Source organism: Dermacentor variabilis, chromosome 1, assembly GCF_050947875.1.
Source record: "Dermacentor variabilis isolate Ectoservices chromosome 1, ASM5094787v1, whole genome shotgun sequence".
NCBI classification, from domain to species: Eukaryota; Metazoa; Arthropoda; class Arachnida; order Ixodida; family Ixodidae; genus Dermacentor; species Dermacentor variabilis.
Window position 1 is genome coordinate 197,226,046 of NC_134568.1, and position 25,873 is coordinate 197,251,918.

At 44.2% G+C, this 25,873-nt stretch overlaps 1 protein-coding gene across 9 annotated transcripts in view; it reads left to right on the forward strand.

The window, feature by feature from the left end:
- The window catches only part of LOC142590546 (uncharacterized), a 278,657-nt gene that overhangs the window by 67,172 nt on the left and 185,612 nt on the right, over positions 1 to 25,873 (forward strand). For all 9 annotated transcript variants that reach the window (XM_075702763.1, XM_075702757.1, XM_075702796.1 and 6 more), the window contains 2 exons: positions 7,600 to 7,659; positions 20,325 to 20,591. In XM_075702763.1, the coding sequence (XP_075558878.1) occupies positions 7,600 to 7,659; positions 20,325 to 20,591 (327 nt within the window). The remainder of the gene's footprint in view (positions 1 to 7,599; positions 7,660 to 20,324; positions 20,592 to 25,873) is intronic.

Genomic DNA, 25,873 nt, shown 5'->3' on the forward strand with positions numbered 1-25,873 from the left:
ACTAGTGCTGCCATCGTCATCGTTGCTGCGGTCCCACAGCGCGTCGTGGTCCAGCGAAATTTCAAATTTGGCAAACGACCGCACCAGGACATCTTGCAGAACAGCAGCCCACGCCAAATGCACCCAACCACACGCAGCCATCACGGAGGCTCTTTTGACAGGTCCGGTTGGCGTAATTTCGCAGTCTTCTGCCGCCAGCCACTCGTTGTACTCACGGCGGAGCAGAACCTTTAAATTAAGGCGAAGGTCCGGGCTTGTTTCATGACCACGTCGCACTTCAATGGCAGGGACCGATCACGCATTTCAGCGACGTACGCCGCAAGCTTAGCCTACAGCTCCGGAAAGCGTCCAGACTTCGGCACGTGGGAAATTTGTCACTTGCCGTCACAGGGTGAAAATTTCGCTTCGCTGCAGTCGCCACTCTCGCACCACCCATTTAGAAATATCGAAATTGCGGCCCGCTGCGCAGTGATTTGTTTCTTCGGCGTAAAGGATGGCAGCCCCCTTGAACGCTGCTGTGAACGAGTGCCGAACAATTAGTGGGCCTGCAGCACTCATGACGACTGGGGAAGCATAGAAGTAGCACGTAGCCGGCAGTCAAGTGGAACGCGTCAAAAAGTTGGTCAAACCAATTCCAATACCTTTAAACAGAGAAAGAGAAACCCGCGAGCGGCGTCTGCTCTTCTATGAACTACCGATACCCCCCGCAAGCGCCGCCGTTCTGAGGGTGCCGCCGCAAATGGGAACAGCGGCGCTTCCATCAACTATCGACACCCCCCCCCCCATAAGTGTTGCATGCACTGTAAGACTCTCAAAAATGTTGAAAAACCCTTCCGAAAAGCGAACAAACACGCGGGATAGCAAAAAGATATGGGTAGGGCCATAGAGCAAACATAAAATTGTAACTACGTTGTAGCTCTTGTTTGTATCGCTTTTTTTGGCGCGGCCATGTTTTGGTTTCGATTGTAAGTCGACCCCCCAACTTCAGACTTTCAAATTTTAAAAAAGGGGTCGACTTACAATCGTGTAAATACGGTACCATCATTCCGATGTCGGCACAGCGCCCTTTAGGAAACTACCATAAATGATGGCGCCAGATTTCCCTCTAAGTGTTATAGTGAGAAACTCTATGGGGCGCATCATCCTCCCATCTTTGGCTTCCTTGGCTGTCGAAACATTCCTGAGGATGCCACATTTTTCTTTTTCTGGTCATGCTATCGTCACAATCACTTGATGCAAGATCCATTTTTTTTTTAAGTTGTCATTCTGCACGTAGTGTGTCCACTGAACAAGTGTGTCTTGGAGACATTGCTGCATCTTTGTGTGTATTAGTACGGCTTTGCATTTGTGTGCTCAGCACCACTTCCTGTACTTTCGCGAGGACCAAGTGGTGCAAAGAAATGTGGTTAGTTCCTTCAAACTCCATGGCGATCTTCATTGGCGGAGATCGCCAATGTGGTGACGGTCTTGTCTACTGTATACGGAGACGTCACTCTTTTGCAGATCCAATCAAATCTGGTCACCTCAAAGCATAAAGTTTATGTTAACTCTTAAGGAAAAGGTGAGCGAAAAGAGCGGCAGCTGCAAAGGCACTGCATTGTTGCTACGACTCATTTTTGTAACACTTAGAATATTCAAGATATTATGCATGAGCAAGCATTTACAAGTAGCACATAGGCACGGACAGCATTTGAAGTTCATTCCGTATATTTTTCAGAAAGATCGGCTGACTATTTATTAAATTTGGATGTAAAGTTTATGCTGTCTTAAAAGGCTGCGTTTGCAGGGGCCTTAACTAGATGGTATTGTATTGTATTGTATTTTCATTATCTTAATTTTTGTTTTTGCATTCTTTTGCATGAAGCTGTATGCTTCTGTTCAAAATGTCATGGAAAGAATGAAATGTGGTGTTGTCGCTCTTTCGAAATGGTGCCCAGCCAGATCCAATTACTAGCCATTTCAAAACTACAAGCGCAGCTGCAACCATTATTTCTTCGAAAGTTCGTGATATATTTTACTATCGCGGGGGACACAAGTGGATTCTGTATATGATAGCGAAGCATTCTAGTGGGCTGGATGCAGAAACTACTGTGGCATTTTAGCATTTTGCAAAAGTCTATCTGTTTGGCTGCAGCATCAGCCACACGCACACAGAGAGAAGTGAAGTTACATTTTTGATGTCGTTTCGTACCTAAAAGTAAGAATTTCTAAAGGTAGAACGCCATCACGAATATTTATCAGCCATGATGTAAACAAAGCTTGAGTGAACCGTGATCTCCCAATAATGGTGTAGCAGCCTCCAATTCTCCAATGCAACTTCATGTAACAATGGTGCATCGGGTGCATCATGCCGCTTTCACGCTGAATATGGCCGTGTCGATATCAACAGCAACGAAACGCTAGCAATGCTTGAGCGTCTGTTGGTCCAAATTTATCTAAATCGTCCAAATAGGCGTACTGCATCTAGTATTGCCATTGTGGCCTCCAAGATTGCACGTCATGCCGCACGGAGAACTGTGCAAAGACTAGTGCCGCCATTGTTGCCTCCGACATTGCACGTAGTGCTTGCAGAGAAGTGTGCAAAAAGTAGAGTGCCGCCATAGTGGCCTCTGAGATTGCACGTGGTGTTGTATGGAGAACTGCACAAAAACTAGTGCTGCCGTCGTGGCCTCCAAGATAGCACTGGTGCAGGTGCAGTACTATCATGGTGCCATCTCAGAGGCCTCTGCCGTCGTACACTGCACTGCTTTGCCATGAAGCACTCTGGGGACATGCCTTGAAAGCATGGTTACCCTAGCTTGGTTGAAGGGCACTATACTTGTGATTATGGATGCGAGAGCTGTGACATGGCTGGGTTGACGGGGAGAGTGGCTACTCCAAGAAGAAAGGCATGGAAGCTGTCATTAAATTTTTCAGCTGCTTTTGTGGTGTATATTGGTGTATACCATTACTTCGGAGATATTATTGTCACTGCATGATTACACACTATGCTTGTCTCTTTATAGTGCCCAAAATTGGTGAGAGGACATTTAAAGCATTTCAGCTTGAATTCAGTGAACTTGAGAAGGTCAAATGCTCAAAACTAATATGGAAGAGTTTCTGTAGAGCAATAAAATTCATGTTGCAAAATCTACCTTTGAAAACTTAGCTGAAGGTGCTACACAATTTATCCTTCTCGAGAAAATGTCTTGTGCTTCTTTGGATGCTTAGAAGCACCAGTAGCAAACAATAGTGGCTGCACACTTCAAAAACAGTTTTAGCTGCTCCTCATGCATTGTCTCCAAGAATGCAGCATGACTTGGAGCATCTATGCCGAGATGCACAATTTGTGGAGACCATGCGGCAGTTACATTAGGTGTGACCCTTTCTATGCTGTGGACAAGTCTCACTTATCCAGGATTTGCTTTTGTCTGCCAAGTGCCTCATAGTGCTGCATACGAGTGGTGGCAGTTTTATCATGTTGTGAATGTTGCGCTACTAGATAGCACCAGCTTCTGAGAAATTTTTTTTATGAGGGGGTGGGGGAGCATTAACACTATAATGTACTAGATTAGGGGTAGTGGGTCAAGGGGAGGCTCTGTGGTGAAGCAGTTTTCTTGGAAACGTGCAGGTGGCCCTGGTGTGCCTTTCACCTGGGCCATTCATGTATGCATAAGCATCGGATGTCTCCTCACCCGGGTGAAAATCTGCATTTCAATACGCTCCACTGCATTCTCTAATACAGTCTACGACTGATAATTTGGACTTCATGGGGAATGTAAATAAGTCCGAACGATCCAATGTCCGAAAAAAATGAATGTACCCAAAAAACATTATTTTAATTTATTTACGTTTAAAGACCCCTGTGCAAGGAAGAAGTGGTCAGTTCATTGATGCATGCACTTCCGCTTACGTGCAACCAGGTCCACCTGTATTTCTGCCAGTTTTTGTTGTCTTAGTACGCTGATGCAGCACTGCAAAGGCTCGAGTCAGATCCGCATCTGAAGGCTCCGGAGCTCACGGCACATCATCATCATCCGAGTTAGAGTCGCGGTTTGATGGTGGGAAAACTTGCTTAATTGTTCTGTCATTGTTCAGTTTGGCACATGACGATACCGTGCTGACAACGTCTGTGAAGTCTTCAAATGTAACTGCTTCAGGAATCAACACACCGCAGCCTAGCACGTCATCAATGATGATGTCTGCATTTGAGCTCATTGTGGTAGGCGGCAGTTCAGGCTCTTCATTTACGGAGCCGGGCTCATTCAGACTGCGACTGAAGTCTCATTCGGAGTCTGAATGCGATGGCACCGTTGATGTCATTTGATGCAGATTGTCAATAAATTCACGAGAAAGACTTCTTGGAGCCAGCAGAGTGCTGTCTGGAAGGCAAATTCAACAAACAAGAACAGGCCATCCACAGTGGTGCTGGAATGGATGTGATGATCGCGATGTTGATGCGAACTCACAATTCAGGCAAAGCCTCCAAGATCGGCATTTGCAGTTAAATCTCTGAGGCACATTGCTGCGATCAAGGCAAGGCCTCGGGGGTTACCATCTAGCGTGTAATTTCCGAGGCCATACTTGATGTCTTGTCGAGGTGGCCAGAGGAGATAATGGTGGGAGAGTCGGTGTACGCACAGCCATGGATGAAGTCCGGATAACCAATGTAGATAATGAAATATGAAATGTTAGTCGTCTTTATACATTAAGTCTATGGGGACATTGGCGGGGCCGCGAAGCCGTCCGAATTACCGAGCATCTCCAGATTATTAGTGTACGACTTTATGGTCGGCGACTGTATACAGAAGAGAGAGAAAATGAGGAATGAAACCGAGCTGCTTCGTTTTCTTGCTCTCTCTCTCTCTCTCTTTATTTTGCTTGCGAGGGGATGCAAGTTAAAAACATTTCATTGGTACATAGAGTCCAAACATGTGCCAGTGCTACCCGCCGTGGTTGCTCAGTGGCTATGGTGTTGGGTTGCTGAGCACGAGGTGGCGGGATCGAATCCCGGCCACGGCGGCAGCATTCCGAGGGGGGTGGAATGCGAAAACACCTGTGTACTTATATTTAGTTGCACGTTAATTTACTCAGATTTAGTTGCACGTTAAAGGACCCCAGGTGGTCTAAATTTCCGGAGTCCTCCACTACGGCGTGCCTCATAATCAGGAAGTGGTTTTGGCACGTAGAACCCGATAATTTAATTTTTTTTAATGTGCTAGTGCTACGACTGGCCTATCAGAACCTGCACTGAAAAGAAAACATTTAATGTACACACAAGTTTAGTTTGCAAAGAGGGCTTTATTTACCCATAAAAACTTGGTTCCAATCCACACTGTAAAGGTAGCTGGACAGCAAAGCTGTAAACGACAACTAGAACGACTACCCATTGCGACATAGGTTAAAATTATTCATGTAGCGACAATCATAAGCACTTTATCTAATTATTAGCCTATGACGTTACAACGGCCTGAGGCTTGGCTTGCGCCGCTACTTCTTGCACCTACAAGAGTAGACTAGAGAGAAGAGAGATTCGCTGCGCCGCATGTGCAGGCTGCTCTTCAGGAGTCCTTATTATACGTGGCCTAACTTCCACTAGCACTGTCACAACAGAAATCAGTTGCTAGGTGGGTACTTCTTTTACGTACAAAAGTGTAGTTACGTCACTCCCTGCTTCATATGCAACAATCAAACTGCCGTCGCTGCCGCAGCTTGCGCAACAGTAATCTTTCCCTGGAAATGTATGCGGGGAGAGAAACGTCCTTCACATTGCATGTACGCTCAGGAGCGCCTTATCATCAATTATGCACGCAGTTCAGATGCTTGTTTTGAGCTTGTTCTTTATTGAAACGTATGCTGTTCAATATGTTGTATGCTTGATTCCAAAAAATGTATGCACTGCTCACTTCCCTTTGCTGAGTGCTTGTAGCCTCTGCCTTACAGAGATGTCAGACATAGATGATAGTTTTCTGTCGACGTCACGCCATGAAGGAATCTCTGTATCCTAGCCATAGACAGCTTTGCTGTAAAACAGGATGAAAACTCTTGCAGCACGTGTTTACCCTCTTCCATGGTGTCCGAGAGTGGTTCTGATATTAACGTAGGGAGAGCATACTTCTGGCAGACAACATTGCGTTGTGTACTTCCAGAGTTCATGAAGACGGTTTTTTCGATCATAACAGCATGAGACGCACTGTTAAAATAGGTCCGAACATAAGCAGCACCACCATAGTTAGGAATTTTGTGAGCAGCCAACTGCTCTGTCGGTTGAGGCACATTTAATATGTCAGACGTCATGTACTGCACGTCGATTGCCGTCCCATCCATTTGAAGCTTATCAAATTGTAAGCAAGGTTTCTTAGACGAGCCGCACTCTGCAGGTTCTGCGCACACCTGTTTCCTTGGAAGTCTTTTGTGTACTGGCACTTTCGGCAGGCACTTTGGAACATTCGGCAGAATGGTGGGTACTGCGTCCAGTGAAAGTGAGGGCTTTCCACGTGGTATCAGCACTTCCGTTTCCTCAATGATGTGAATGTAGTCGCGGAAGTATGTACTTTGTAACTCACACACAGCGTCGGTCAGTTCCAGGGGCTTAACACTATGAAGGTTACGCTGCCAAACACAGCCCCTTTCGTCGCCCTCGGGGACACCAGACAACTTCGGCGTGTTCTTCACGCAGCTATATGCAGTTCTGAAACCGGGAACAAAGCAGTAGTGCTTCCATCAAGGCTTCATCATGTCACCTCATCGGTCAGAGAAAAGCTGTACACGGAATAACAGATGCGTGCACAAAACACAGAACAACACAAATACGGGAACAAGTGCAGGCAAGATAGAGGGCCAATGGGCCAACGCGCGAGCGCAGCAGTATCACGGCGAGTCCCAGGGGAAAAGCTCCATAGCACTGCCTCAGGGCCGAAAAGGTTTTCCAGATTTTCTGCTTCACACGTGCACATTGCCCATGTCCCCCCTCGGCCCATTACCCCCAATCTAGTACACTATAGTAACACATGAAAAGTCTGGTGCCACTGGGTTTTAAAAATGGCGGCATGGACTTCAACGGCTGTAGTGACAACGGTCGCATTTGTCAATGTCAGAATCGTGTTTTTTTACATTTCTTCTATTTCAAGTAAACATATTCAACTTTAAAGCTTTAGGGAATCATGTTTGGAGCTTTAACTTGGTTCTGATGATTGCGAGGAATAGCTTTAAGTTTCTGCTGCCCTCTCTTGTGTGGACACAGTTCGATGAGAATACTTTGCTGCCGGCTCCTCTAAAATTTCCTTGCAGCACCAGGAAAGATGTGTTGCATTGTGCACAACAGAAGTACGCTTTAGTTTTGTTCCAAGAAACTTAATTTAGCGGCTTCTGTGGCCATCCTTATTTGCAACTTTAAAAACATGAAAAAATGATAATGACAGACAACAGAAAATAACAAATGAACTGTTGATAACACAATGAGGAAAGCTGTTCACAGTGGATCAGACAAAAAAAAATTGGAATGTTTGGTGGTTCTTTTTTAGAAAAATAATTGTAATTGAGATACATTTTTGATGCATGGACCACTTACAAATAATTTTATTCTTATTTATTGATTATGGTTTTATTTTGCTTTTTCAGGCAGACAACCTAGAAGAGGGGGAGGCTGAAGATGATGGTGAAGTGTCTGACGTCAGTGGTGTGAGTTTTACAATTTATTGGCTACTGGGCTCCAATAAAGGGAACTTATATAATGTAGGTTATCTTTGTCTTTTTTGTTGCTGTTTGTTTTCAGTCAAACTGCAAAGAGTGGGAACACTTATTTAATGCATGCGACATATAAATGTCTTATGAAATCACATCACTTATATGACGATCCGCGGGATTGAATCCCGGCCACGGCAGCTGCATTTCGATGGGGGCAAAATGCGAAAACACCCGTGTACTTAGATTTAGGTGCACGTTAAAGAACCCCAGGGGATCAAAATTTCCGGAGTCCTCCACTACGGCGTGCCTCATAATTAGGAAGTGATTTTGGCCCGTAAAACCCCATATGTTTTTTTATATGACGATTCTTCAGCCAAAAGAAAACTAAGCATTGTTTTAAAGAGACACGAAAGGCAAATATTATGTCGATGTGGACTGTTTAAATACCATTCCAGAAACCTCGCAATGCTTGTTTTGTGCCAAGAAAAGACTTAGCTTACGAGAAAATGTCATCTAAAGAGTCCGAATACCTTTTTCGAAATTCAAATCTCCAACAAACGAACAGGGGGAGTGGTGACATTGCGTACGCCATCACCACCCTTTGCTGCCATTGGTGAGTAAAACGGCGCCTGACAGGCGGCGGTACCGAGCCAATACAGAGCGGTGGATTCGCCGCTGTAGCTGCTTTTTGGTCAAGTAGCGAAGACCTTCGGGCATCCCTTGGCGTGACATGGAAGTTGAATTCTCCGCTACTTGGGTTGGTGCGAGTTTCACAAGCCAGCAAAACCAGCGCAGCACTATGCGATAACGAAACTACTGGAACGTGAAAGTGTTCGCAGCGAGGAGTTGAGCGAAAACGAAACATTTCGGCCGCCCACGTTGTCAAGGGTAATTTTAATGAGTTCCTTTTTCTAAAAATGAAATAGAACTGGTCAAATAGCATTTAATTTCGTCTTATAACACAAGGATATTTTTGCTACGAGTGGTTGAGTAAAAGTGACAGAATTTAACTGAGGAGTGCTTTTGTCATCGGGCAAGTACTGGAACGTCCCAGGGGAGTCTCTAATCATGTCCTGCATTTGCCTAAATTTCTTGATTATTAAGGCTCTGTTCACGATAATATTCACGCCTTGGAGATACTCAAGCACTAATCTATCACTTTAGCCTGACTTTGTTTGCCTGTAGTGTCCCTTTAATACTTTCGTGACCGTGCCTATTCCCGTCGACAGTTTGTTCTCGGTGGTACAAGTTCGAATTTTGGTGCCTCTCCGAGCGCTTCGGGCAGCTAGCGCCATCGAACGGGTTAAAGAGAGACTATTTTATCAGTTTCAGATTTGTTTCTCTTTTCCACCGCATGGGGATTTTTAAAGCGTCTGTATAGTCGGGGTGACGAGCGCTCGTTTCCGAGATGGCATCTACGTCACGCGCGTCCACTCCACAGAAACGGCCAGTTTCGACGGATTCCGACGCATCTGGGCTCGAATTTGCGGATGATCGTAGCAGCACAGACTCGGAAGCTGACTATTATTTCGTCTGACTTCAGTACAGACGACGTTAAGTGCGGCAAACCGCCCCGGAACATCGACAGGTATCCGCCAGTGAGTTTTGCTTTTTCTCGGACTGTGTTATTGCGTCGTAAGGATTTCCGGCGTGTTCTAAATGTTACAGTTCTTATCTGCAGGGTGTCAGCGTCGTTCGGACGGGACCATTTGCCGGCGGCCGCGCATAGAGTGGAGTTTTGTCCACGAAGACCGCCGGGAGTGGACCTTGGAATCGCGCTCCGGAGTGCTGCGCAGCGGTTCGTAAGAGCCGTCCATTTCTTCCTGTTGTTTTTCACCTCCGAAGTCATCAGGGAGATATGCAACAACACAAATAAGTATGCATGGATGCATATTTTCGAGAAGCCCACGTACAGCGAGAGAGATGGATCGTGGAAGGAAGTCACTGAAGAGGAGATGCTCAAGTTCATCGGACTTGTATACATGGGAATCGTGCTAGTCCCACGCTTGCATTGTTATTGGAGCACACGCAGATTATTCTCAGTCCTTCTTCCACCTACAGTGATGCCAGGGAAACGGCACAAGGCGTTGCTTGCCTTCCTGAGTGTGTCTTATCCAGAGAAGACGACCGTCGCATCCCATGGCAAGCTTCACCGCATATCCTCTCTGCTTCAGCACGTCAACGATTCTTCTGCGCTATTTTTTCAACCGTGTCGAAACCTCTCCGTCGAGGAGAGAATGGTGAAATCAAAAGGTCGGTCCGGAAATCGCTAGTACATGAAGGATAAAGTGATCAAATGGGGTTACAAATTATGGGTTTTGGCAGATTCGGAAACGGGATACTGTTCAGTTCAGCGTCTATACGGGAAAGCGCAAAGAACCTAGCATGCGAGGTTTGGCATTCGATGTTGTGATGCAGCTGTGCGAAAATTATGTTGATCAGGGTTACATAATTTTTTTAGACAATTTCTACACTTCCACATCTTTGTTTGTTCATTTACTGGAGCACAAGACACTTGCGTGTGGGACAATGCAGAAAGATCGGCATGGCTTTTTAAGTGAACTGAAAGACACAGAGTGGGAAAAGAAAGCGAAAAGAGGGGAGGTTCGATGGCTGCGGCAGCAGAATGTTTTGTAACTGCAATGGAAAGACAGGCGGGTTGTGAATATGATGTCTACCGAGCACACAGCGAACAAATTCATCCTTGCAAAGCGAAGAAAGTCGGGAATATGTGGACAGAAGTTTCTGTGAAGAAGCCTGTGCTAATCAAGAAATAGAATGGGGGCATGCTTGGAGTGGATAAATCCGACCAGCTCATCGGATCCTACAAAGTTCTTATGAAGTCCGTGCGTTGATGGAAGACACTGTTTTTCCACTGTATCGATATAGCTGTAGTAAATAGCTTTATAATGTTTAACGAGCATCGCCGGCAGCATCCAGAAGTCCCAGAATTATCGAGAAGTTTGCACTTCGACCAGTTTGCCTTCAGGCTAGAACTTATTGACCAGCTGCTGGGATAGGATGAGCCACATCTTGCAGACCCCCCAGTCGCACCTGTTGTTCCCTCTCGGAGTGCACCTCAAGTCCATCAGCATCAACCACAAAAAATGGAAAGATATAGAAACTGTAAACTGTGCTATGAAGAAAGAAAAGTTGAGCAGAAAACACGTTTTCTGTGAAACGTGCAGCTAACCTCTGTTTAACTTCGAGAAACTGCTTCGCACGATAGACACTAGGTCTAATGTTTTCCTGTGTACCTGAAGAACTTTTGTAGATACAGAACTAATATTTACAGGCTGATTTCATATGGCCCTTTTGTTGAACATGTAAATTTCGATTTTTTAAAATATTTTTTTTGTGCAAAGCAGCATTGATGTTTTTATCAATCTTTCTCGTTCTTGTTGAGATTTTTTTGTTCTGATAATTTTTTTCGTGCCATTATTAATAAATATGCTGTTTGAAATTAATACCGTTGGAAAGACAATTTCTTCTACAGTTTGATACCATACACTTCAACTTAAATCATTTCCTTTGGCAGGAAAAAAATAATAACCAGACTACCCAAAAACTACCGCTTTTCCTGCGGTCATGAAAGTGTTAGAAAGACGAAGCATTCACGATTATGCTCCTGCCGAAAAATTTACACCAGCAGTAAAATAGAATACACTTGGGTTACTGCCATGTTAGCTTTGTGTTTGTCTGTCTGAACTCTGTGCCACCGGTGTCTGCACCGTGTAGGCCGTTCACATTTTTGCTTGCGTTTACATGAAATCTGGACACGCTAAACTCTATTGTAGCAGTAATCCTCCAGCGTGAAATGACGCCTGCAAACGTGCTGATACTGGCGCCAATAGGATACCGGCAGCCCGATGCGCTGCAGCCACACCACTCGCATGTTGCCTTGCAGACAGATACAATGTCGCACCTTGACATGTTGCCAGTTGCATTATTTGCAGCCCACACCGTAACAAGGGTGATCCACAGTGCTCGTGAAAAGAAAGTTTGAGACCAGCATTGACTGGGCAGCTTGCGTCAACACGGAGAATGTTGCAAGACAAGCAGATCACTTCCTGTGTGTCGGAAGTGCTTGACTGTAGGGATAAATTGTCATTGTGTATTCTATTTCTGTTACTCCTTTTTTATTGAAACAAATTTTCCAACAATCACAAACATTTGCTCTCCATAAAGGTGGAAAAATTATAGATGGCACGACCTATGTAGCCAATCAGATAGCTTACCCAACTGACAGCAATTGGGATAACTATGTCAATTGGTAGAGAGTGGCTGAAAACACGGGAGTGGTGTCGCTGCAATTGGTAGCCATACACATTTTTAAAACCTTATAATAAATTGCCCGCTTTATGCGGAGCGCTGGGGGGGGGGGGTTCCAAAACCAATTTCGTTAATTTTAGCGTGAACTGGATGATATTTAACAGTATTGTTCAGTTTTTTCTGCTGATTGGAAATATCTAATTAGATTTTGTATATCTTGTTTAGAACAAATGTTTTGAAAATTTTTAATACAGAAATTTAGTCAATTTCTTACGGGACTTTTCAAAAACTTAACTTTGTCAAAAGCAAAAACGAAGTATACGGCCAGAACACCAGAGAGTAGCTCTGGCCGGTGATGCTATATTTATAGTTCTCAGTGCACTTATAATGCGAAAAAAAAAAAAAAACAGATGCAAACATAATTGCAATATATTCTCAATAATTATATATATATTGCAATAATTGCAATATATATCTCGATTTGTAATTAGTGGCAATTAGAATTTAGCCAACAACTTTAGAAATGAATAAATAGCTTCACCGGCTAGATCCATTTGACACAAATATATTGATACCAAACATTTTGCTGATAATTAGAAAGAACATATGAAGAACATGTATAAGGCAGTGTGTGGTGTCCAAAAAAATTAAACTGAGAAAAACGAATTTGAGCTTTCAGTTCACTAACTTTGAATGGCCTAACAATATGGCAATATGAATTGCATCACTATGTAGCCCTGTCTTTCAGCAACTAGTTCATGTAGCATGTGGCAACATGTGGCCATTGTGCAAAAATAACACTGAGATATTGGTTGCAACATCATGCATAGTCATTGAAAGCAATGCTAGAACGCTAGCACCACGAACTTCACATTTCTATTTTAGTTATTTGTTGAACAGAAGGCACACAAATGGCAGCCTTATGCAAATAAAGTTGCACAGCGTTCATGGCCACAACAAAATATGTCCTTTGCACAAAGTATATGGCTACAACAAAAAATCTAGATCAAATCTCACTGGTGGTCGCCACATTTCAGTGGAGCCGAAATGCAAACAAGTTCATGTGCTTGTGTTGTAGCGCTTCCCAAGTGGTCAAAATTAATCCAGAATCATATCATGGTTGTGTAACGTAATATCCCAGAATTCAAATTTAAAATAAAACAATGTATATCTCTTGAACACTCACAATTGTGCATTCAGCACAGGTCACACCTAGACCTATAAAACCCCAGGATTGTAGGCAGTCTGTTGCTGGCTTGTGCCTCTTTGCAAGCTTGTCTGTCAGAGCATTTCTGTTTGTGCAATCCTTGTTGGACATATGAAGCCTCCGACAATCCTTTTCAAGGCTTCGGCGCACCATACAGCTGCCGGCACTGTAGCCCAGCTTCTTGGCTATTGCAGTGTTGCTTCTTGTCGCACCCTGGTTGAATCGGGTGATGGCTTCAGCAGCTGCCCTCAGGACACCGTGCAGTGAAGCATGCTTCGTCTTTGGGGCTTGATCCCAGATTACGCAGGGTAGCCTCAACTGCCCTCTTCATTCTTGGCATGTCATTCTTGTGACTCCTCAGAACCCAGCCATAATAATTTGTATTCTTGATCCTATCCGGGGTGAGCCGTCCCTTTCCTCCAAAGTGGCTCGCCTTGGGCCTTCTTTTTGTCAACCAGCCCAGGCAAGGCTGCTCCCATGCGCTTGTGCACATGATTGATGCAGTCTTCCTTGTCTATCTTGATGAAGTCTTGAGCAGCTTGCTTCGTCGAGGCGTAGAATGTCCTGCTGTCACCATCGGAGAGCATTGTCGTGTAACGCAGCTTGTACTTGTCAAGGGATCTCTGAAAGATGAGCAGTTCAGCTTGCGCCTCCATTTGCCTGGAATTACAGTCAATGTTTTTCTGGCACTCCGTAAGATGTTTTGTGTGCCAAGCCACATACCCTTGCTCATTAGGTTTTGGACCATGTGAGCAGCCCAAGCAAAAGTTTGACAGCATGACGTGGTCAACGACGAGCCCGGTGTACATCTCAATGATACACCCAAGAGCGACGTGTGAATTGTGGCCACGCATCAGCCATGTTCCACCATAAATGATATCTATGTTCCCTGGTGGGTCTCCCAAGTCCTTTTAAAGTTCTGTGATTTGGGCCACACTTGCAGCCTCACAATCTGTTGCAGCACTGCTGCACACTTGAACATGTTCATATGGCCCTGATAGGTCTTGTGGTGTAAGCCATGTTGAGGGTGTCTACCAACTGGGAAAACCGGGAATTCTCGGATTTTTAGTAGTCTGGAAAAACTCAGGGAAAAGTCAGGGAATTTGTGCCTCTATCAGGGAAAATTAGCGGTAATTTTGTTGAAAGGGTCAAAAGTCGCGGTAATGCTGGCTAGAGTAACAGACAGGAATCGTAATGAATCGTCTTTGACACCCTGTCGTCGGCTGGAGGAGTTTCCAGTGCACAGTCAACAACCGACTTTCCGGATGCCCGATAATTTGGACGGCTTCTTGGCACTACCACGTACCCCATAGAGTCAAATGTATCAGAACGTCTGAAATTTGGGACGCAAGAACCCTTCGTCGTCCAATTTTCTGGATTTTTGCTGTGACCGCAGGTCCGAAATGGCATTAATCAAAGCCACCACCGCTGCCGTTTTGATTACCTCGCCGCCTCAAACCGGTGCTCTCGCACGCAGATCCGCTGGCAGCCGTAGCCACCACTGCGGCAATGCTAGACCTAGCTGCTTCGACGTTCGCTAGTGAGCTTCTTGCCGTTGAGTGCCATGTTTTTCTGTGAAAGAATTCGCAGCTGTCAGCAGTGGCACCAACTCCGCCTTTGTGGTCCTCGCGATGGGATTAGAAGCTTGGAAAGCACGGTGCGTTGCGCAATGCCAGTTCCCGAAAGTCAGCTTCGTCTCTGTACAGAAATGTTGCTTGGTGAACCATGCGTAAAAGTATTGCAGTGAAGCATAACAAGAGTGGGAAGGGGCTATTGCCACGGGACGCAGTATGTATTCCTTAATTATACACGTGTGCATCCAGTATCTCCTGTTACAGTACGAGCACCGATAGGCCTAATACATGTACCGACAGGCCTTCAGGGCGTTTTCGCATGTGCCTGTGGCGGTTCGAGCCCCTTCAGGACAGTAAATGACATGTATTTTTTTTTTCCAACTGGCCGATTTTTTTGATGTTTTCGCGGCCCCTAGGGTGTTCGAAAAATCGGACGTGGACTGTGCAACTGACCAAGAAGATGCCTCAAATGGTCCCTGGGGTGAACGAGTGACAGAAGGAGGATAAGAACAGAAAGAACCTACACATTGAGGAATGAACGGGAAAGTAAGCGTGCTGCCACCGTTTTAAAGGAGATTGAGCTCACAAAAAAAAAAAAGAAGTGTTGGCTGATGCTGAGATGCAGGTGTCCCTCATCCAAACCAACATAAACTCTTTACAGCAGTGAAACACAACACTGAGGCGGCGTGCGCGGGCTGCGAGTATGTCAGGACAGTTGCGGTTGACTTACGAGTTGTTGAGAGAGAATCTCAATTGTGACTAAGTTTGGGCCTCATGCCATTGAGCTTGCTATCAATTGATAGAAATAGCTGATATTCTAAAATATTTGCTTCTGTATGCATCTCTTTTTTATTCGTATTTGAGGGTGTCCGACTCGATTTGCAGTTTTTTTCGAAGACATTTTATTTGCTGTGCATTTTACCAACCTCTCCTTTCTATTCTCTTTTTGAATAACATAAACGCTGCTCCTTAGTGTTCAGACTGAATGAAGTCTAGTTTTTTATTTATTTTTTTATATGCTCACTAGAGAGTGACAGTGTCGGGCAACGTGGTTTCAGCCCGTCTTGACATAAAACATAGTTCTGCGTCACTCAGGGAATTTGGAAATGTCATCTTCGTAGACACCCTGAACTAACAAAGAGTGCAAATAAGCAAGTATGGTGTTCTACTCCAATTTTATATCAAATGAGAACATTACAAATTTCAGTAAGAGAAATCCATCTAACTGCTAAGAAAAAGAAAAGTTTTTTAAACATTTGCTAATAAATGCAACAACGTTAGTTCTCTTATTTGCACTCTACATAGCTTTGCCTTTCTGGAAAAAAAAAGGAATTACAGTGATAGCACAAGTAAAAGCAGAGATAATGCACCTCCAATACGGCATTATCATCAAAATTGTGGTTTTGAAGAAACTAAAAACATTTCACAACTGATATGTTGAAGTGCAGTTTGAAAGAAACGGCCGTAAAGGCCATCAGTAGGCACTAGCTATAATTCATGGACCTTTGGCTGTTGCCGGTCGACAACATAGTATGCACTCCATGTACGTTCACTTCAAAAGGATTGCACGTTTTCGGGCCCTCAATTCCCCGCGAGCTCCATCGCTGCGCATTCTCACCGCAGATCTTGCAAACCACATTCACTTTAGTAGCGATACTGTAATCCTGATCACTCCGCGGCAGCTACGCAGAACCACCGCAAGTATTACACAAGAAAACGCCGAGAAGATTGTTCACTGCTGCAAGTCCGATGACAACGTACGGACAACTTGCGACCTAGGCTGTTGCACTATCGGCGGTCGGATCTTCAACGAAACACCAAATCTTTCGCTGTCGTAGATGCGATCTTATCGAGCGTAGCTTTCTCATGTGCTTTTATCTTATCCACTTCCTATTCATATCATAAAAGGCCAACAAACACTGACACCAAGGACAACATAGGGGAAATTACTTGTGTGTAATAAATGAAGTAAAGAAATGATAAATTAATGGAAATGAAAGTGGATGAAAAGCTTGCCGCAGGTGGGGAACGATCTCACAACCTTCGCATTTCGAGGGATTGTTCTCCACCTGCGGCAAGTGTTTTTTTTATCCACTTTCATTTCCATTAATTTATCATTTCTTTACTTCATTTATTACACACAATTTCCCCTATGTTGTCCTTGGTGTCAGTGTTTGCTGGCTTCTTATGATATGACTAATAAAAATCGGGCCCCTCGGTTAACTCCCTTTCACTTCCTCTTCAGTTACGACAGCCGTGTTCAATTCTTATGCGAGTGTAACTGGCGTGTGGATATGCGTGATGCGGCAAAGCTTTGAGGCGTCGACGTTCGGCGGTGATGCGACTTCAGCAGCGAGCTGCCAGGTATCCTGTGCATGACTACGACGGCTGAATCGCTTTTGGAAGTATATTGCGTCTTGTACGTTTCCACCCATAACGATTCATGGAACGAAACTTTGTCAGACCTCCAGCATATCGAACGTCACAGTCGCGAGATTAATACAAAATGGTGGCTATTTTCGTCGTTTGAGCTATGGTTTGAGTGCTCGTGGTCCTTGGAGCCAATCATGACTCGCCATCTTGGTCACATGCTCAAATTGGCCAATAATAGCATGCGCTGCGAATTTCTTTTTCTGTTGTTTCTTTCGTGACCGCAGCACGGGCAATGTTGCCGACGACTAATAAAGAAAGTGAGAAATGCGAGCTTTTGAATGATACCAAAATGCCGCTGGCAGAGCGCGTAATTATCGAGTTAGGCGAGGCGAAAATCGGGTGCGATTTGTCCCCAATTTAAAGGGCAACACTTGCGGATTTGCATCTTTAGATCACGATAATGGAAAAGCTACGCGGTATTTTGTACCCAAATTATGGAGATAGGCGCTGAAACTCATCAGGAACGCGCAAAATGAAAATATAAAATTAGAATTTTGGGCTGATTTTCAGTCCCAAAGACCCCCGGGTCCCTCCTTAAGACGGGACGGTGAGACGGGACGGTGAGTGAATCAAATGAGGTGATCACTAGTTAAGTGAGGTCATTACGGTTCTCACCCACGCATGCATTCTCCTCACCTGACGACATGCATATAAAACGAAATGGCTTTCAAAGGGTAACTACCTGCTCAATGTCACTCATTTAAATTACGTGATCAATAATGACTCGCATGACGTCAACACAGTTCTCACCCATGCATGCACTGTACTGACCTGCCGACTTGCATGTAAAATGAAATGGGTTTCAAAGATTAGCAACTAGCTCACTATCACTCAGTCAAATGAGGTGATCAGTAGTGACTCACGTGAAGTCATCGCGGTTTTTACCCAACCATGCACTCTACTAACCTGCTGACATGTATATCAAATGAAATGGCTTTCAGTGGGTAACAACACCGGCTCACTATCACTCAGTTCCTTGATGTGACCACTACTGACTCACATGACTTCACTATGGTTCTCACCCAACCGTGCACTCTCTTAACTCACGGACATGCATATCAAACAAAATGGCCATCAAAGGATTCCATCCTGCTCACTATCACTCAGTCAAATTATGTGATTGCTAGTGACTCATGTGACGTCACCACAGTCGCATGTGAGCATCAACTCCCCTTACCTGCTGACTTGTAGATCAAAAGAAATGGTTTTGAGATCACTAGTGACTCACACTGCGCTGTTCCGAGGCACTCGTGCTAGGGACCAGGCTAGAGGAGAGGCAAATTGACAGGCGCAATCCGTATTACCATGGTGACTTACATGGCGTCGCCTTGAGGAATACTTAGCACGCACTGTCCCATAAGGGCGGCATTGATATAAAAATAAATTTTTCAAGGGAATCATATACGCGTTTAGTCGCACATTTTTCTTACAGATGAATTGGTCATAATAGAACCATTGTTTTAATATGACCAGCAACCTTGTTATGCTACCGACCTGATATCAAAGTATGAGTCTATGCAGTGATATTTTGTTGATTGCCACTCATTAGTCAAATATAAGTGGGAAATTGAAGACTAGCTGAATCTCGGATGGGTGGGATTGAGTGTGCATTCTTTTCTTAGAAAGATCAAGGATGGACTGCAAGAAGGTCAATCTGCAAAATAGCCTCGTGATGTGTTTAATGAGACATCTTCCTTGACACCAGAAGTATAAAAATACAGTAAGATCTGAACAAAAACATGCAATTTATTCAGTGCGGTGTTTGATTTCAGATGATACCAATGCGCTTCCTGAATGGGTTTATGCAAACAAACCGAGAATGACTACATAACCTCTTCTCTTAGTGCAGCCTGTACAAAAGAAAATTTGTGCTTATCAAATGCCGTGCAATCCATGTGTTGAACAAGTGGCGTTGCATGTTGTGCAGCATTCACAAGCCACGAGTGCCTTTGCTCCTTTTGTGTGACTCCTTGTGGAGTCACCAGCACTGTGTCACGCCGCTCCCTGAGGTACTCTTTAACTTGACATTTGAACTTGGAAAAAACTTCAATTGAATTTAAAAAAGGACTGTATGGCGGTAGGCACTTGATGGAATGGTTCGAGCTGACCAAGTTTGCCTGTTCTGCGCACTTCTGAGCTGGAGTATTATAGAAAATGAAGACAGCCTCTGTGTCCAGCTCCTTAGAGTCAACCTAGGCAGACATGTTGGCGAGAAAGTCATTGAATACGATCCAATGGACCCTTTCAACAATTCGCCAGTGCAGCACTCCATGAGCTGACATATAGGCGATGATGTTGATGTTCACGCCTTTCGTTGAAGTCGTCGTCTGGAGCGCTGCCATGCCTTTTCTTGTGTGGCTGAATTTTCTTCAGCACCATATATTATAATTTGTTTCGTCTACATAAAAGCGACAAACCTGGGGCCCATTGGTCTGTAACCATTGCGCATACTCTTTTCGCTTCTTCACGTCGGAGCAGTTGCAGTCCACCGGCCTCTGGGTCGCTAATTTTATGTAGTAGGTGTGTGCGTCAAGGAGGCGGTCAACTAAACTGGTGCCGATTGTGAGGCCAGGTGTTTCTTGTTCAACGGTTCGCTTTATCTGTTTCAGCATGAACGTTGGATTCTCGTCGACAGTTCTTGCTACGACACCGTTGGCGCCAAACTTTCTGACGGAGCCCCCGTTTTCAGAGGCATGTCGCGGTCTGTCGCTGCAGTTGGACCTTGCAATTTTTACGTTTATGCTGAGCATCTCGGCGAGTTGTTTCAAATCTCCGCCACGCCTAGAGGCATCAACAATTCTTGCTCGGTCAATATCAGGCACCGTGTTGTTTTTATTTTGTGACTCATTTCGATCCTTGAACGGAGGACCCTGAGGAAGGAATTTTGCATTGTCTTTTGTTAGATTCCTTTATGTTTCATATATGCTCCTGTATTGCCTTGTAGAGGGGAGCATGGGCTCTAGTCAAGCTGTTCACCAGCTTTTACCCACGGCCCCTTCATCGCTTTGATGGAAATAAAGATTATTATTAATATTAATATTATTATTATTATTATTATTATTTCCTGCATTCTGCACTGGTGCTGTGAATGGTGCTATGTCCCTAATTTGCCCCCTATCTTGAAACTGCCCTCGAATCACCTTCTTGCTGTGCCCCCACCTCTCTCCCAACAGACTGAGCTGTCGGTGCAGGACGATGACTTGGAAGAAGGGGAACTTCCTGAGGGTGCTGGTGGAGGCGCTGGAGCTGCACGTAAGGCTGCCCAGGTGCCGCGGCCCATCTGCCGCTTTTTCAACAAAGGGCAGTGCACGTGGGGTTCTTCTTGTCGGTTCATCCACCCAGGCATTAACGACCGGGGAAACTACAACATGTTTGCTACTGTTCCCAAGCCACCACACCACCACATGCCACCACCAATTGGAGGACCAGCTGCTGTCATGGTGGGCTTCCTTGTCACATTACTGCTTGTGTTAGGTGTTCAGTATGGGTGTGCAAATAAAGTTGAATGTCATTGTAACTAGGTTTAAACCAAACCGAATCCGAATTAATATTTTTGGAATGTGCGTGAACCTGAATTGAAAAAAAAAAGGGGGGGATGGGGGTACCTTTTCGACATGAAATAGTTCAAAAGTATAGAACAACAACCAGTGCTCAAGAGATTCGTGATTCATTGAAACAGCCACTACTTCAGTCGGCACACTCCACTAGCAGATTTTTCCGACTCACGAGTCGCTTTGTGCGCAAGAATCGGGAGAGACTATGGGCATGCGCCAGTAACTACGGCCACCTCAGCAAAGGTAATTGCACTTCCTGACCTCGGCTATGCCAATTGTGTTACGCTGCTGAAGCAAAACTTCAGGGGCTTCATGGAATTAAAGCTCCCAATTTGGCCAGCGGCATGCAAGACGAACTTTTGTTGTGTGTCGTGGTTCAACAGGCCCTCCAAGCTGTGCACAACACTCGTTGAGTTGTACAAGTAATTCACAGGGCACAGTGTGAATGCTTTTGAGTATTTTGTCTGCCCTTAGGCAGTACAAGACTCTGCACCATGTACAAATGCATAAGCAAGATAGTTGCGGTGTTTAGCGCAAACTAGCCTTGGTTCAGAAGTATTAATGTCCTCACCTGCTTCTATTAAAGAAGCAGCAAACTCAGCGAAATGTCAAATGCTGGCTTCATTTTCTGCTGCAGACTGGAAACTTGGGAGTTGTAATTTGTTATGAACAATAAACCTATCAATATCAACCTATCAACTTAGTAAATATCATTAAAGTCGAAATTTTCTTCTTGCCACGGTATCAACCCATGTGTTTCACTCCTTATCTTAGAAATGTTTTTGTGTGAGACTCCGAATATCTCAAAATCTCAAATTTGAAAATACCAAAGGCAATGAGACAGCTTTGCTTGCTCTTGCGTTTCACCCAGCGGTAGCTAGCGATTGCACAGCATCGAAAATGAGAGGCAAAAGAAAAAAAAAAAGAAAAGACAGCAGCTGCTATTTTACTGCTGCTGCTGCATGAGGCCACAAAGAGGCAGGGAACAGCTGAGCAAATGCATGCGAACGGCGATTAAAAAAAAAGCGTAAGATAAGCAGGGAGCATGCCAAAGTGTGGCATCTGGCTCGACTAGAAAGCTGCGCAAGGTGAAAAGTGAGTGCAAGTGACGCTGCCCTGTTGCCTTTTCCCTGATACTTTCGAAGTTGAAATTTCAAGCTCCGGAGTCTGGCACAGAAACTTGTAGAGATAAGGGGCTAAAAACATATTTTGATACCATGGCTGCAAAAAGAATTTTGGCTTTAGCGATTGAAATATCAGAGTTCGAGTTTGTGAAGGTTTACTTAATTTTTTTCCTGGTTGACATCCTGTAACGCTGAAACAGGAAATAACAGAATTGATAAAATATGAATATGCAAAAATTCAGAAATTTGAAGTACTAGTCGAACATTTTTAATATTCATATTGTATTAACAAGAAAGTGGAAATTTGTTGTATTCAGTGCGGCATGAATATAAAAACAAATTTTGTTGGCTGTGTAGGAACAAACATGATTTGTTGTTTGTTTTTATCTGCCATACTCGCTTAGATGTAAATGTGAGGGGTGACTTTTCAGTCACGCGAAATAAGAAAAAATAAAACTGTGAATGTAACGCAAGATGAACAGAAAAGGAAATCGTACACTTACTCAAGGAATCACAATTCCGAGACAAGTTCTCTTTACTCATTATCATCATCTGAGCAGGAGGAGGCAGAGCTTTTCTTGTTATCCACCTCCTCGATCAAGTCATCTTGTGTGCCATTGAGCTCATTTGAGATTCAGCACAACCATTTCATCCAGGAGGCCGTGCCAGACCATGACGAGGTCCACGGAAGCCCTTCCGATTGGCCTCGCATTTAAAGGCGCCCTGAAACACATTTTGAACATAGTAAGAAAACGTTGCCATTTAGGGGGGACCTGGGCCTCGAGGACAATTTTAATTGCTATTGCTACTGGAAAATTAAATTTACAGGTAATAGGTAATGGTGCTAGTTGTGAGTATGCAGCTAGTTTTTATTTACATACTGAAAGAAATATACAATTATTTCTGTTCTAAATTCTTTCAGTGACTGGCAAATATGTTTTAAAGTAAGCAAACTAAAACATTTGTGAATGTACTCCATGAATACTTAAGGAGCACATTAAGCATTGTTTCATGTTTTTACGCCTGTTCTATCCAAAGTTATGAAAGTTCGAAGCTGTAACTGCACATATGAATTCTTTTGCTTTTTTAATTCCTCACCTGCTGCGGTTGCTTAGTGGCTATGTTGTACTGCAAAGCACGAATAACCGTACCGCCACTCACTAGCACAGCAAAAATGGTATCGATTTGGTTATAACAAACCGTGCACCAAATGACAAGTTTTGGCTTTGGTCAACGTGTCTTTCGATTGGATCAAGACATAAATATACTGGTTGCGAACACAACTCTAATAACAACAGAATTTAAAAATTGAGTACCATATTATTTACTCGATTTTAACGCTCCCTAGATTATAACGCGCACCCGTTTTCCGTGACCTAAAAGAAGAAAAGTCCTTTACATTATCGTGCACTGCATTAATTCATACAGAAATATGAGTTTCTCTCATTTGGAAAAACAGATTTACTCCCAATGCACTAAAGTTACCATAAATACGAAAAGTTGGAATTTCGCGTGAAAGGTGCGATAGCAGGACAGTCGGTTGACTTACGAGTTGTTGAGAGAGAAAATCGATTGCGATAGCAAATTAGTAGACAGCTATACGAAAAGTAAAGATAGTAGTTTTATTGGCCGTATAAACTTTTAAACATTCGCTTACTAAGTTAACAATCATGGTGTCACGTGTGCACAAATATGAACATGTCTCGCTCAATGACTGCTGAAACTTTTTATCAGAACGGTTTAGTGGGAGAAAGTGCAGTAGCAGGAGCGAGCAAATTGACCTTTGTGCGGCCTCTTGCAAATGTGAACTAAGTGACTACCGTATTTACTTGCATAATGATCACACTCGCGTAATGATTGTCGTCAAAATTCTATTTTTTTTCTTCTTTCCTGTGTAATGATCACACCCCGAACTTGTCGCAGCGATATATTGTATGCCACGTCTAAATAATGATGATCACGCTTACCATCTATTGAATGGCACACCAACAACTCTTGAAGACATGCCAAGCAGCCTGCACGCACCAAACATTCTTAAGCAGGTGCTCCATTTCATTCCTTTAATCACTTTCCGCACTTCCATGAAAAAGAAATTACAGTTAAGCCTGCTTATAACGAACCTGAGTGTCACGTGGAATTCGTACGTTGTATCCAGAAGTTCGTGATATGTGGGCCACACACAAAAATTGACATCAATCAAAACAAAAATTTATTGAGAAAAAAAATTGGTGCTTGTTGTCTGCCTCTTCAGAGCACATCCAATGACGGCGGTTTCAAGCTTGTTCAAAGCTGCAATGTGTTGGTCACCCAAGGCCTTAACCCTTTGAGGGTCGATTTCTTTCGACATATGCGACCACCCAGGGTCGATTTTTTTTATTGCAGATTCCAATTCTTCTTAGGGATTTATTTCGAAAAAAATTACCGCAATTTTTCGAGGGTGACCGTAAAGTGAGAAAAAATATTTTGCGTTATTATATATGCACTCTTCATTCATGAATAACAACAATAAAAAAGGAAATATACTTATCAGAATTAAAAATTTGGTGCATCTTTATGCACATAGTTCAAGACTTTGAAAATCCGCACACGAGAATATTTGGCAAGCGTCAAATGGTTCCTGCTCTTACACTAATACATACGTCCATAGCGTAATCAAACTGCGTAGGTGCGTGCACTCAAGAAGGCTGTTTGGTTGTGTGCCCATCCAAAAAAGCAATTTGTGTGACAAACTTCCGCTAGTCTTCATCTTATCGCCAACCAGCTAGGGCAGTTAGTTTTCGCAACTCTTAAAAAGAAAAGAAACGGAAACGCATGCACGGCGGCATCCTTCCTATGCGTACCCCTGTGATCACTAAACAACCGAGAAACAAGAGGTCGCCCTTTGAGCAATCAGGAACAAGATAGCCATCAGTTTCGCAACCGCAAAAAGCCGAAACCGCCCGCAAAACAAAATCCAAACGGCCACGGATGCCATTGCGCGAGCGGTAGTATATACACCAGAACACCGTGAATTCAAAGCGCGCCACCATATTGATGAGCGCTGGTCGCGCCATCTATCCCAAGCACTGCGAAGTAGCAGGTCTGGGCTGCCACGCTGGGAGATGCGACCCGGCGCAAAAGCGAAACTTGGGCTTTTCAGCTGGGCGGAAGGCGTGTGTCGCGTTTTTTCTAACCTGTCATTTTCGCTGTCTCGATCCAATCAAACTTCAAGACCTCATGCAAGTCCGCAATGGCCACACTGAGTGCTGTGCAGGCTGCAGAAGCGAATACATCGGGCAAGTACGCTATTACGTTTGTACAAACCGCGCGCTATGTGCTAGAACACGTGTGAGCTGTAATATCTCCGCATTTTTGGCACGTAACCTGTGAAGAAATATACAGCACTGTGTTGGTGCCATATATTAATAAAGCACGCAGAACATTGTCCTCTGCACTTTCAGTTTGGTCTTGTTTGTCATGGTCACTACTGGGTTGGCCGCGTTTGGCAACCAACTGGCGAGGTCGTATGACAGGGCTTATAGACTGCCTGATTAGCAGACACCTGCCGTTCACCACCTGCACATTGAAAACAAAATATATGTTATAGTAAGAACGGCTGTAGTTCTTTCCCATGCCATCACTGTTGCGAAGATATAAAGTCCTCTCAAAATGAAAAATACACCAGGCCAATTGTATCGTGCAACCACTTAAGAGTACAACATTCAGAACACAAGCCTACAGCACTCGAACAAGCAGTATATGAAGCTAAACCTGCACTCAATGGAAAATGAGGAACTACAGTAGTTATAATGCTCAACTACATGTGCAGTCAAAGCCCGTATAACAGGGTGAGCATGACAGATGCAGGTGTTGTACAGCTGCTGCAAAAACCATGACGGCACATAAAATTACCATCCCTACTTAAAGCTGCATCATCAGGGACCCCTTTGTACAATACAACAACCACACCTGCATTAAATTAGCCCCACCAACTGCAGCTACCTGGTATCAGACCTGTTTCGCCTGTGCGAGGCCATATCGGATTGTTGGCGCTCCCTTAGAAAA